Below are 14,123 nucleotides of genomic sequence, written 5' to 3'. Positions count from 1 at the left end.
CAGCCGCTCCGCGGGAGAAAGATGAGGCTTTCTACTCCCGTAAAGATTTACACCCTCGGAAACCCTGTACAGGGTCGCTATGGGTCGGAACCGACTCAACAGCACTTAACAACAACAACAACAACAAGAAAGAAGAGCCAAGAAAGGCAGCAACAGAGGCAGCGGCAGGAAGAGATGGAACAGCAGGCTACCAGACCCAAAGACCAAGTGAGCTGAGTGTCTTCAGGCAGGAGGCTGATTTACAGAACAGACCCTTTGGGTATTTATCCACAGGGCTAAAGGGGCTTGCAACACTTGCCAGAGCAGGACGGAGGCCAAGGAAGCACATGGCTAAGAAGCCAAGTAAGAGGGAAGTATACCATTGGTATAGCTGAGAAGAGGTGCTCTTGACTAGAGCAATGTTGTCTCCTGAGTTGCTTCTGATCCTGAATTGTACCCTGTTAACGTTCCTAATAAACTCTGTAGTCATGAGTATTGCTTGTGAGTTGTGCATGGCCATTGCAACAGATGATCGAACATAGCAGAGGAGTAGAGTGCTGTGAGAGGGATGGTTTGTGTCAGAATAGGGCGTAGAAGCCTGTAGGGTTGAGGCAGGTCTGACCTCTAACTCATAGGAATCAGCTTTGGGCTGGAGATTCTTCTCCCTGTGCAGTGAGAGGCGGTCAGACACTGTCTCCGCTCCATTTTGGCAGTAATGTAACTATTTGTTTTTCCTGTTGTTATTAAGTGCCACTGAGTCAGTTCTGACTCATAGCCATCCTGTATAGGGTTTCCGAGGAGTAGCTGGTAAGCTTCAACCTTGCAGTCAATTACAATTACAATTACAATTCAAACCTTGCAGTCCAATGCATTACATTTCCTCTCTCTCATCTATATGTTGTGGCTGTTGTTGTTAAGTGCCGTTAAGACCTTGTGGCTCAAACAACTTTGCAGGCCAGCACATTAGCCGACAGCGCCACACCAGGACTCCCACCTATATGCAGTTGCTCAAATAGAAAATAAATTGCACTGCTTTCTCTTCCAGAGTACATATTCTGCCTGACATGGTAATTTGGATTGTAAAATAGCTAAAGTTCTCTATTGAGAGATTGATGTGCCCAGTGTAACTACAATAGTTTATCAAATTGGCTTAGGAGTTATACCTTTTTCCTTCTAAGGCACAATAGCTCAACTTTTAGATTTTATCTATCAATAGAGAAAGACGATTTCTCAAATACTACTATAAAGGAGAAGTAAATTGGCTCCCTGAAAGGTGTATTAATGTGTGCAAAGCAAGTATCTATTACACTGAAAAATATTGTACTTTAGTGTTGTACCCTGTCTGTTAGACAAACAAGATCTTGATATTTTAGTATCCTGTGCAATTAGGGTGACATTAGTGGGGTCCTACAAGAGGTGCACAAGGTCGGTAGTTCAAACTCACAAGCCACACCCTGGAAACCCTATCCAGGGTCACTATGATTCAGAACCAACTTGACGGCACTTAACAACAACAACATGACAGGTATATTACTAAGACCCTAGGTAAGACATAAAGTCTTTAGGGGAATAATTTATTTTATTGTGTGAACTGGTGAGCATCAGTTAAGCTGTCTTTTAATTGACTGGCTGTCTAAATAACATGCCTTTAAGGGAAATACTACTTTTTAAATTTCCTTTGGCTGGGAGGGGAGGGAGTATGCTAAAGTCTTTGAAGTGTACAGACATCAGACTAATTATCAGCACTATTCAATGCACATTCATTTAATTATAGTAAATGAAAAATGATGTAGGGTTTTGGAGGAAAATAAAAGAGTCAATAAATGGTGACAGAAATTCCAGACTATGCAAATCATTAGTGCCTTTTCTTCAGAAGACCATTAGTTCTCTCTCATCTTGCCAAAAGTACAAACACTTGACTAATGCAGACCAAGGGAGATTAAGAAAGATATGGAGGTAGTGTGGGGGTTGGGAGACAGTTTAAGAGAGGAGGGGGAAAAATAATAGTTGCTATAGAGTCAGCTCTTAATCACTGCAACCCCATATATGCCAGAGTAGAACTTTACTCCATAAGATTTTCAGTGGTTGGTTTTCAGGAAGTAGGCTCTTCTCCGGATTTTAATCTCCGAAAATGAAGGGATATTTACTGTGGGACCAAATATGTACATATTTGATATTTAAAACCATAGCTTATAATTGTCTACCTTTTATAAATAATACCATTTACAAATAGTAACAAACACCTATTTGGAACTTAATAGATGTTACACACTGTTCTAAGCACATTATATATTTGAAATCATTTAGTCCTCACAATAACCTTCGGTGGACTGTATACTTCTTACTGTTAACATTATTTTACCCTAAGGAGAATAGAACCAAATCTTGGCCAAGTGGTCTACCTCTGGACCACAGGCTCTCAACCACTGCACTCCAACGAGGCTCTCAAAGCTCCACATCATTACATGACAGAGGTCTAAGAGGAGTGCCAGCATCTCTTGGTCTGTTTAATGCCAAAGGTCATCTTTACTGATGAGATTCTAAGAGGTCATGGTGATGGAGAAGGAATCAGATGAGGGATCTCAAGTATGAGACAGTTCCATGTCTCTGGAGCTAGTAGTAAAACTGACAAATGTAGCAGACAGACAGAAAAGTCTGAGAACTTCTACTGTGAGTGATTCAGAAGGAAACAATCTGAAGAGATGAACGAAATGAGTTGAACCCTGACCCAGTGTGACTGTGAATCCAAGCACCTTTCACGATACCACACTGCTGGATGACAAAGGATAAAGTATGTTCAGCTTCTTCTGGGAAATGATGCACATGCAAACATTTCAAAAGCTTAAACGTTAATGTTTTGAGAAAAGCCCTTTATTCGTGACATTTAAATAGATATTTGGAATTGAGATCAGATTACTTTCAAAGCTGGATAGTGGAAATTCAGTCAGAGATCTTTTAACGATACACCAGAGACAGGAAAGATGCCTAAAATATCCAGAACAGACTAGTAATTTTACCTGAGATTAGGGAGTCCCATCACATTTATTTTGTCACCTTTCAACAGCTTGCTGGAATGGCTGTTAATGGGTAGTCACAAATCATTCCCCTCCAGTATCTGCCCCAGTGTGTGACAGTTGACTTAAAACAACAACAACCACAAATATTAATAATGTGTGAAGTAAGGATTTACTCCCATATATTAAATTTATAACAAGATTAACATTTTGAATTCTATATGAAACCTAATATACCGCAAATTCTTTTTTCCTCTGGGAAAGCTTTTTAACTTGAAATCCCCATAGTTGTTGAGTAGTAAGCTTTGCAAAAGAATAAATTTTATCACTTGTTTTGCATGTCTGCTAGCATGCAGACGTGTGACGAGGTCCGAAAGTTCAGAATGTTCTTTTGCTCTCACGGGATGCTCAGCCCATCAAAATTTCATTAGCCTCACAGCAGTTATAGCACCTTCTTAACTTGAACTGTTGGACTCTTTATCAATAAATAAATGAAATCTAATCCCTTTCAGTGACTAAACTCTTCTTTGAAGTTATAACTAGAACATCACATCGGGCACTCTGTTTGAATAATTTTACAAATGTTGAATAACATTCTTTTTTTCTGAGTAAAGGAGTTATTTCAAATAAAGAAAATATTAGATGAAAACTCCCATGTTAACTAAATGGAAAAAGAAAAAAAATCAGTGTCTACTTTCTAAATTTGCTTCATTTTGGCAAGTCATTTTACCCATGTCTTTCTTGTTCCAATCCTTAGTTACCCAACTTTCAAGGATGTATCTCAATATAATACAAAAATGAATAAAATTAGACTGAAATCATCAAACAAAAGGACAATGTAACTAGAAAATCAATAGTCTTTCAAAATCAGAGCAATTTGAAATATTTGATGGAGAGTAGTATTGAATTCTGTAATTCAGTTTGTATTATAAATATCTGATAAAAAGTTAAATAGTAAAAATATGTAATCATTTTGAGAATATTTTTTATAAATATGTTAGGAGTAGGATCACAAATTTCAGATATTACTGTAATTCAGATTAAGAAAAAGAACGTAATATTTTACATCAAGGAAAAATTCCTCAGTGCTCTCACTAAATCCCATAATTCAAAATGATAAGATCTGCTAAGTAGCTCAGAAAATTATGGTTCCCTAAATCTTAATATAATTAATTATTTTAAATGGAATCTTGCTCCTTCTGACTAATCACTGAAAGTTCAGAATAAATAAATTAATCTGAAATGTTCCTTTGGATATATATATTGAATATATAAGACCGCAGTAACTATTGAGAGTTATTTTTTTTTATTTACTATCTATTTTATTTCCTTTTTGTTTTCTTCACTAACCTGGGAATTTACTGGGAATTCATAAACCATCAAAATGTTTTTAAGAAAACAACTGTAACCAAATCTTGGGAATAGAGTAAATACAAATTTAAGTCATCATTTTGCAAAGCTCTTGCTTTTGACACATTATATTCTTAACTTGGCTGACCTGTTTACTCATAACAAATGCTACCTACCAAATATTCTGAATTTCAAGGAAAGGCCCTTGATACTCTTTTCCTGGTTTTCTTTATCCCGTTTCAAAATAACCACTTGGAAAAATAAGAGTGCAACTTTCCTTGTTCTTACATCTCTTGAAGAACAAGTTCCACCTCTAACTAATAATCATTGTTGTTAAGTGCCATCAAGTAGGTTCTGACCCACAGTGAGCCTGTATAAGGTTTCTGATAAGCTTGAACAGTCAACCTTGTGGTTTGCAATCCAGCAAAAACAAAAAACAAACAAACAAAAAAACCCCACAGGGCCACACCAGGCACTTTCTGACTTTGCAGTCCAGCATATTAACCCACAGTGCCACACCAGGACTCCTAATTAATAACAATCAATGCAAATGGAGAAGAGCTGTGGTATAGGGAATTCAACAGTTGTCTTCTCCTCCCAGCCAAGTTGATTCCCACACATAAGTGATTCAATAGGACAGAACAGAAGTGTCCCAATTGGCTTTCTAGGTGGTAACTTTTATAGGAACAGATCTATCTCCTTTATCCCTGGTGGGTTTGAACCACTGACCTTTCCATTAGCAATTGAGTGCTTAACCATTGTGTCACCATGGCTTCTTTTAATATGTCTTTAGCTAACTCTAACACAATATTTCTTAAATTGTGGGCCCAGGACCACCTACATTAGAATTACATTATTCCTGGACCTATACTCCCCAAACCAAGCCCTCTGCGGTCTATTTCAAGTTATAGACACTTTGTATTACAGAGCTGAACTTCCCAATGTGGTTGTTGTTGTTAAGTGCTGTTGAGTCGGTTCCAACTCCCAGCAACCCTGTATAGGGTTTACAAGGAACAGCCTGAACCACCGATCTTGTGTTCAAACCAACTTTGCAGTCCAGCGCATTCTTATACTGTAATTTTTATGGAAGGTGATCACCATGTCTTTTCTCCCTCAGGGCCACTAGGGGATATGAGCCACTGACCATTTGGTTAGCAGTCAAGCATTCAACCACTGGGTTACCAGGTCTCCTTGGGCATTATATACTTTTAACCAATGGTTATAGAGTTTGCAACTTTATATTTTCTGAAAAGAAAATAATGGCACGTGTTTTGAAAATTCACTGTGAAATGGCTTTAGCAGACACCTAATTAAGAAAATCATAAAAGCAGTTTATATTTCACCAGTACAAATAAAGTTGCCAATAGAGAGAATGGGATAGCTATAAAGGTTTTGGATTTATTTAAGAGCAAGCTGACCTGGTGTGAGAAATAATATTTTATAGATACAGATATGAATGACCTATGATGCAGATATTCAGAATTGAATACATTACCTAGTCGATAATGCAGAATTGAATGCATTATTCAGAATTGAATGCATTATTCTACTCTTTTCCTTTCTATAACCATTATAAACTGTATCATACATTTCAGGAAAATCAAATGCCAAGTGCCATATTTGAATACAACCATTGTACCTGTAATTGCTCTCAAAATGTAATGTGAAGATGTAGACGGGCAGGATGTAATGTTTACCCCATCTTACATATTTGAGGTAGTGACTTCTGAATTCACTATGAAAATTGTTATAAACAGAGGACTTACTGAGGTGAATTGATTAGATGAGGGAAATGTTGGCAGCATGATTCCAACACTCATTTTGTCAGAAAGTACTTCCCTTATTTCCAGTTTTGGGTTGAAATAAAGCCAGAATCCACCAAGAATTGATACTTTCAAAATAAATACATTCAGTGCATATTGTGAATGGATTTTGACTTTAGTTTAATGCACTAAAGTATCCATAAGATAAGAATTTTAAATAAATTTAAATTAGACATTTTTCACGAATAAGAAGGAATAAGCTAATAAGCAGTAAGACGCATTAGGTACCACTTCATACTGTGACTGAACCGAAATTGAAAGCTAACAAAGATCTGCTTTCCTATTACAAAGCAAAGCTGTCAAAGTTACTCAATACATAAGAAAGATGAAATACCATCAGTAAAACAACCGTGTTTCTTTTCAAACCTCACATAATCTTCTATTCTGATTTTCTTTTTCACTTTTTGAAGCATTGAATATGCAAAGGAGTAATAATTAGACTGGACCAGCAAATACACTGATAAAATGTAATGCTAAACAAGAAATTTGTTGTTCTTGTCTGCTACACAGAAGCTGATACTTCACTTCTAACTTGAAATAACATTGTCCAAAATTTAAGTTTTCTTTTTAGTTGATTATTGTACATAAAATAATTGCTTCTTAAATTACTATCCTATATTTACAATAGTAAAAATATACCAGAAATAAATAAAAATGATTTTTTTTTTAACAAATATGCAAAGCTGCTAATAAGAGACACCAAAATTCAGTTTGAATGTGTGGATTTAACTGCATAGCAATCCTTTGCCCAAAGCACATCAAAGGCCACACGTCCCTCTTTTCCAAGATTTCAATTGCTCTCATCAACTGGTAAGTTTAAGGCATGATCAAATTTGTTCATCAATCAGTTGAGCCCCATTAATAAACTATTCTGTGTGCTCACTCATCCATTCTAAGTTTCTGCAACTTCTTTGAGATATCTTCAAGAAGAATCTACAAAGACATCTTTGATTACAAGCTGGCTGTGGTATAAACTTTATCACTACTTGCTTTGCTACTCCGGTAACATAGTCCAAGATAAATCAAAGCGAATCTTTTTTCTCTGTATACAATTAAAATGTTATTCAAAACTATAGTTAACACAGCATAGATGCTTGCATAATTTAACAATTTGATGTTAAGTATTGATTCCCCCCCCCAGGAAAAAAAACAAACAAACTTATTATTCAAGGACATTTCTTGCCTTTTATTGTAAGAAAAGAGAAAGACAGAGGAAAGAGTTAGAAAGAAGACAAGGAGAGGAGGAAGGAAGGAATGAAGGAGACAGAGGGAAATGAAAGAAGGGAAGAAGGGAAAAAACACAACTCATCATGAGCCCAAACAGACAGAAGCACTGAATGCCAACAATAGAAAGCAAAAATGGAAACTTACCATTCTCACTGTCCGACTTGTTTTCATGCTCTGTATCTGTCAGGGTGAGGGCTGAGTTGGACCGACTTGACAGGCAGGAACTGCGGCCCGATTTGACCCCCCTGCCCCAAAGTCTCATGGCATGCTCTGGGGACATCACTGCTTCATTTTCAGTATCAGCATCTGACCCTGCACTGATAGAGTAACCTCTGTGGGGAAGCCCCATTTCCGCACAAAATGCCAGTCCTCTTCGAGTTGCTGGTTCACAAACTCCTAACTGCCTTAGGGTAAAATTCTGTCCTAATTAGGGGGAAAAAAAAATAACAACTAGTGAGTATATGTTTAGCTTTAGTGTTCATTCTTTCTTTCTTTTTTAAAGAAAATTACCCTAAAAATAAACTCAAGCATTCAAATTTTCAAGATAACAGCTTTGCATATCATACGATCAATTATGAGGGAGAGGATTCACACATGTCCCAGGTTAGATTTTCTTTGTCAACTTAAGTCTATTAAGTACCTGCAGAGATGAACATTAAAGTAGCACAGACCATGAAAACTTAGAACAACCCAGTATTCAACCCAGAGACTATCCAATAGATTCCAACTCTTAGAGACCCTATCATCAGATAGAGCAGGGTTTCCAAAGCTGTCAATCTTCATGAAGTAGACTACCACATCTTTGTCCCATGGAGGACTTAAGAGGTTCCAAACACCAATTTTGTGATGAGCAGATGTGCGCCTTAACCACTGTACCACCATAGTTTCTAGTCCTGACTCTAGTCCTAAACAACAGGACTCATATGTCACTCATATGTCACTCCTTTGGAAGAGAAAAGATTTTCCTAAGTTTCTCATTAACTAGCAACAGAAGTTTGGCCAGTCTTCCCACCTTCACTTAACAACTAATATAAATATTTGTCATATATGTACATATGTATATATGCAATATATATTAACATATACATTTAAATGTATGCCTATGCACTTTAGATTTTAGAGTAAAACATGGAGAATGTTTTGGAGTCAGGTTTTCTAGATTTTTTTTTGCTTTAACAAATACCTGGAAACATCTGTATTGATCAGAGTCAACCAATTTTTACAAATAAAGTATACTGTAAAAATAAAGTGGAAGTATTATGTATTTAAAAATTAATGATAAAATCAAGTTCCCTGAAAAATAAATGGCTGTGAACCCTGCAGGCCTTTACTAATAAATTGAGCATAATAAAACTCATGACACTGCAATAAGTTAAAGCAAAAGTGTTTAAATTAGGTGACACTTTAAAATGACTGCTATTATTAATGACTTTTCCAATCCTGTATTTATTCTTGAAATTTCACATATGTTTTATGATGCCAGAGATGAGAAGACAGAAAAAATGTTTGCTTGAGGGATGCATATTTTTGCTCTTCCATTTCTTGCCTCATTGTCAACATTGTCATCTGAGATTGAGGTACTAAAATCAAAATTAAAATATATGCAAAATATAATATACATATGCTGTCTAATTTCAATGCTTATACATAATAATCGGCTTTAAAAAATATTAAGCATTTATATTACTTATAGTTTCCATTTGACTACTCCAATCTGTTTAAACCATGAAAATTTGAAAGTTAACTGGCTGATATGAGAAATATTGTTGCTGTTAATTGCCATTGCATCAGTTCCGACCCATAGCAACCCTGTATAGGGTTTCCGAGAAGTGGTTGGTGAGCTTGAACTGGCAACCTTGTGGTTAAAACCGACTTTGCAGTCCAGTGCATTAATCCACAGCGCCACACCAGGAGTCCTATATTGTATTTAAATACAGAGGATTTTATATATTACTTGGAATAAAATATTGAATTGTCTAAGAAAAATAAACCAAACATTTATATCCCATATAGTAAATATTTGGTTGTAAAGATATTAGCACCTCCAGGCCTCAATACATTTTAACTAGTGTGGTTAATTGCTTCATTGCTGCGGTCATATCAGAAGTTGGAATCAGCTTTATCTCTGTCAGACTTCCAAATGAATTCTGACAATGACAGTCATAAGAAATGAAACTCAGTTACTACAATTAGCTACAAATCAAACTGTGCTTATCAGAGAGATGTGAATAAGTATCTGAACCAAAAAGTATGTCAAAAGGAAAAAAAAAAAAAGTATCAAGAGGAAAAAAACCCACTGAAGAGTGAGCAAGTGGGCAAATTTAATGAGGTTAAGATACAGTCTTGTCAGTATTATAGACAGAAAAAAAATTACTGTGCATAGTGCTCAGGAAAATGAATGCAAACAAGGCCAATGTCACCAAGGGCAGGGAATGCAATAGCTGTGGAAAGAAGAGCTTGCTCCCTGTTATTTACAGGCCAAGTTCAAAATGGGGGAAGATTAAAGAAAAGGGCCTAAAACAGTTATATGTTATCATCAGATATACTGATTCTTCAAAATAAGAACAATACACACGCAAAAATTCTGTACTGTGGAAAATAAAAATAAATGACAACAATTGCCTGCCTCTTTCCTCTATTTTAGGAGGTACCCACATTTGAGAATAAAAATAAGAGAGAAGTTAAAAGACATTAAAACTCTCTTTCTAGTCTCTGAAATGCAACTGGAAACATTTTCCACACTAGTGACATAATTTTCACACTACTGCCATTGTGATGCAAAAATCTATGCTATGAAAGAAAGTAAAGAAGTATACACTTTCATTATTTGCTACCCAGGTATGCAAATGCAGTTCAGCCTATAATTAAATATCTAACATATGATCCCTACGAATTGATATGACTACCTCGAACCTTAAATATGGGACTCTCTGAAATCAATGTCTCACAATGATCTGAAGCTCACAAGGACTGTTTTTGAAATGCAAGCTAGAAAGCAAGAACAACAGGAAGAATCTGATTTAGATTTCCATAATTGAATTTAAAATACTCTTATAGTTTCCAGGAGGAAAGAATGTGGTTGGCTCCTATGTGATTCAAATCCACCCAGAAGTGTTTCAGGCCTGATGATCTACTTCTGAAAAAGTAGCCATTGAAAACACAATGGATCATAGTTCTACTCTGACTGAAGGGTTCACAATGAGTTGGCATAGACTCAAGGTCAACTGGTTTAGGGAAGGGCAATGACCACATGTTGTTATTATTGTCAAGTGCCATGGAGTCGGTTTCGACTAAGCGACTCTGAATAGGGGTTTCTGAGGAGTGGTTGGTAGCGCTGAACTAACAACTTTGCAGTTAGCAGTCTAGTGCTTATTTTATAGCGCCACACCAAGAGTCCAAAAGACAACATATTCAGCACAGTTTAAATAAACCTCTTTATTAAGTCATAAGCAGGACAAAGAGAAAGTACCCAGATGAGGGAGACTATCAGCATGAAGCCATATGGTGTCCAAAGGATTCATGGTCATGCTGCTAATTATAGAACACAGAAAACAAAGGAAATTCATCACAAAATAGTGATTGGCAGCAGATTAATCCATCACTGTCTCCTTTGGGACAACAGAAGTTGGACAAGGGACCACGACTGAAATATGCACACTACTGTAGATTAGAAAACATTACAGGTTCTGGGACCTTTAGACCAATTTGATGGGAGTATGACTCATGACCATGTGGTCTTGGTGGCCCAATTTCCATTAAGGGCACACCCAGACAAGTCCCTGAGGGAAAGACTGCCCCTCTCTGGACTGGTTAGGGGAGTTCTAGTACTTCTCTTTCAAACGCCCTCTGCTTGTGGGCAAAGCTTTTACTTTGTCAGTTAATGGTCAGAATGAACTCATTATAGAGGCTGAATGTAGGTCAAGATTCACAATGGAGTTATGGCTCCTACTGTAAACAACAGCTTTTTGAAAAACAAGTGCTTAGAATTTAAGATCTAATGCAATACTTTACACCTGGCCTCAGAGAGCTTAAGTAAAAGCTACTTACAACTCTGTTCATGTCATATTATGCCTCTCAGCTAGCTTCTTTACCTCTCAAGGCTTTCATGATTTTTCAAGAGACAGCTTCTGTAAATGTGACTAGCCATCTCAGAGCTAAATGAGAGATTGTTCAGTCTGTCTAGTCAGTTCCGACTCACAGCAAGCCTGCATAAGGTTTCCAAGGAGCGTCTGGTGAGTTCGAAGTGGGGACCTTGCTGTTCAAACTAACCTTACAGTCCAGTGCTTATCCTACAGTGCTGACCAGGGCTTCAAATAGAAATTGGCTTTAAAAATAAGCATCTAGACAAATGCAATTCATAATCATAAAGAAATATACCATTTGGGGTTGAGAAGAGGACCAGACTCAAATCGCTGTATAATAGCCGCACCACCACCAATGCTGACTTTGACTTAAGAAATTTCCTTCATTCAAACAGATCTTTATCTCAGACTTGTTGTGGCTACTGTTGTCGTTTCTCATTGTTTGGTAAAAGATCCATACTTTCAGGATCCCTTGCTTTTATGCAAAAGACCTCCAGGAAAGACCTAGCATAATGGTGGTGGCTGTGTGCCATGGAGTGGGTTCCAACTCACAGAGATCCTGCACAGGGTTTCTGAGGCTGTACATCTCTATGGGAGCAGAAAGCCTCATCTTTCTCCCACAGAATGGCTGGCAGTTTCCAACTGCTGACTGTGAGGTTATCAGTCTAACTCATAACCACTACATTACCAGAGCTCCTTAGCACAATAGACTAACAAAATGAATTATTCTATTACATCATTTCCACAAATACAGAAATACTTAACAATATTGCTTTTACTTACAGAAAATAGATAAAAGTTTGACAAATACAAGGACATTGAAAAGAAGAAAGGATCCCTACTGAGAAGAGACGGCTGCGGTATCATGGGAGTGGAAAGATCGGGGTAGGATTGTTGTGAAGAGGACTTTAAGGCATTATAGAAAAGGCAGAACAAGGCATTATAGAGAAGGCAGATAAAGATAATTCGTATTCTAATTTTCCATGGTTTCTTCTGATTGGAAAAGTCATGGGTTATTTGTAATGATTGAACACAATTGTATTAATTTTTATCTTTATACTTTACATTCTTGATGTTTATTTTGTTTCGCTGGATTTATCTACTGCACACTGAGTTTTGGTAACCTTGATAGCAAGGCCAACAACAGAGTTTCCCATTACAGCTTGAAGCAATACCAAAATAATAAATTGTATCAAGAATAAAGTATACTAAGGATGGAATTCATTGTGATTAAAAGGCCAGGTCAGCTTGGGTTAGGCAAGGCATTTTTGTTTTATAACACTCATAAATTTGAAAATGCATAAAAGAAAAATTAAGCCCCTAGACAGATTGTATCATCCTTTAAAAAGTTCACATTTTAAATAATGAGTGAAGTTATCTGACAAATTGGAAAGGATGTCATAAGAGCAAGAACTTCAAGTGGGATGACTTAACAGCACTGCTACCCCTTTAATAAAAGAAGACGGATTGGAAAAGTGGGTTACCTATTTGGTCTTATTTTCATACCATGGCTAAGGAATCCTGTGTAGTGGTGTATGATAAGCACTGGATTGATTACCGCAAGGTTGGCAATCCAAACTCACTAGCCACTCCTCAGAAACCCTACACAAGGTCCCTAAGAGTCAGAACTGATTCAATGGCACTTAACAAAAACAACATAGTTGTCTATCAACTAATCAGGCCGGGGAGACATTTTTCAAAGTTGTAATGCAAAGTGCTGCTCACTAATAGACAAGATATCACTCTATTTTCTCTTGTGAGTAAGGGGTAAGTCTCCTAATTACACTTCCATCACCTCAGGAGGGGAGCAGTCCATCCACTATTTGAGCCTTCTCCTCAAAAGTATAGGGTTCTGACTCTCTCATTGTCTCTCTCTCTCTCTGTGTTATTTTGTTAGTCTTTCTTCTTTTTTTTAACAGCGTTAGAAATACAGTTCACATACCATATAATTCAAGGAGCCCTGATGGCATAGCGGGTTATGAGTTGGGCTGCTGAACACAAGGTCAACAATTCTAATCTACTAACCACTCCATGGGAGAAAGATAAGGTTTTCTGTTCTTGTCAAGATTTACAGGGTCACTATGACTCCATAGTACACAACCACCACCACCAACAACTTATTTAAAGTGAAAAATTCATTTTTTTTCAGTATATTCAAAGAGTTATACAAACAACCTATTTTGTAATTCTCAGAAGATACACTGAACCAATTAGCAATCACATTCAAAGAGTTTTCCCATTTTTCCCTAAGCACTCACACCTAGGCAACCATTCTTGTCTATTTTCTGTCTCTTTAAATTTTCCTACTCTGGATATTTTATATAAAGGTGATCATACTATATATTATTTTTTAAACTGACTTCTGCCAAGGTTAATATATATATATATATATATATATAGTAGTATGTACTAATGTATTAATTATGTATTAAAGTTGTCAAGGAATTCATTCTTCCTGGATTAACCATCAACACTCACGGGAAGCAGCAGTCAAGAGATCAGATGACGTATTGCATTAGGCAAATCTGCTGCACAAGACCTTTTGAAAGTGCTGAAGAGCAAAGATGTCAGCTTGAGGACTAAGGTGTGCCTGACCCAAGACATGGTATTTTCAATAATCTCATGTGCATGTGAAAGCTGGACAGTGA

General features: G+C 36.8%; 1 protein-coding gene across 1 annotated transcript in view; it reads right to left on the bottom strand.

Annotated features, from left to right (window-relative positions):
• The window catches only part of TENM3 (teneurin transmembrane protein 3), a 672,586-nt gene that overhangs the window by 621,928 nt on the left and 36,535 nt on the right, over positions 1 to 14,123 (bottom strand). The window contains exon 2 of the mRNA XM_006834421.1: positions 7,538 to 7,816. Coding sequence (XP_006834484.1) covers positions 7,538 to 7,816 — 279 coding nt within the window. The remainder of the gene's footprint in view (positions 1 to 7,537; positions 7,817 to 14,123) is intronic.

The sequence above is a fragment of the Chrysochloris asiatica genome, unplaced genomic scaffold (genome assembly GCF_000296735.1).
Source record: "Chrysochloris asiatica unplaced genomic scaffold, ChrAsi1.0 scaffold00011, whole genome shotgun sequence".
NCBI classification, from domain to species: domain Eukaryota; kingdom Metazoa; phylum Chordata; class Mammalia; order Afrosoricida; family Chrysochloridae; genus Chrysochloris; species Chrysochloris asiatica.
Note: the sequence above shows the minus strand (reverse complement) of the source record. Positions and strands in the feature narration are given on the sequence as shown.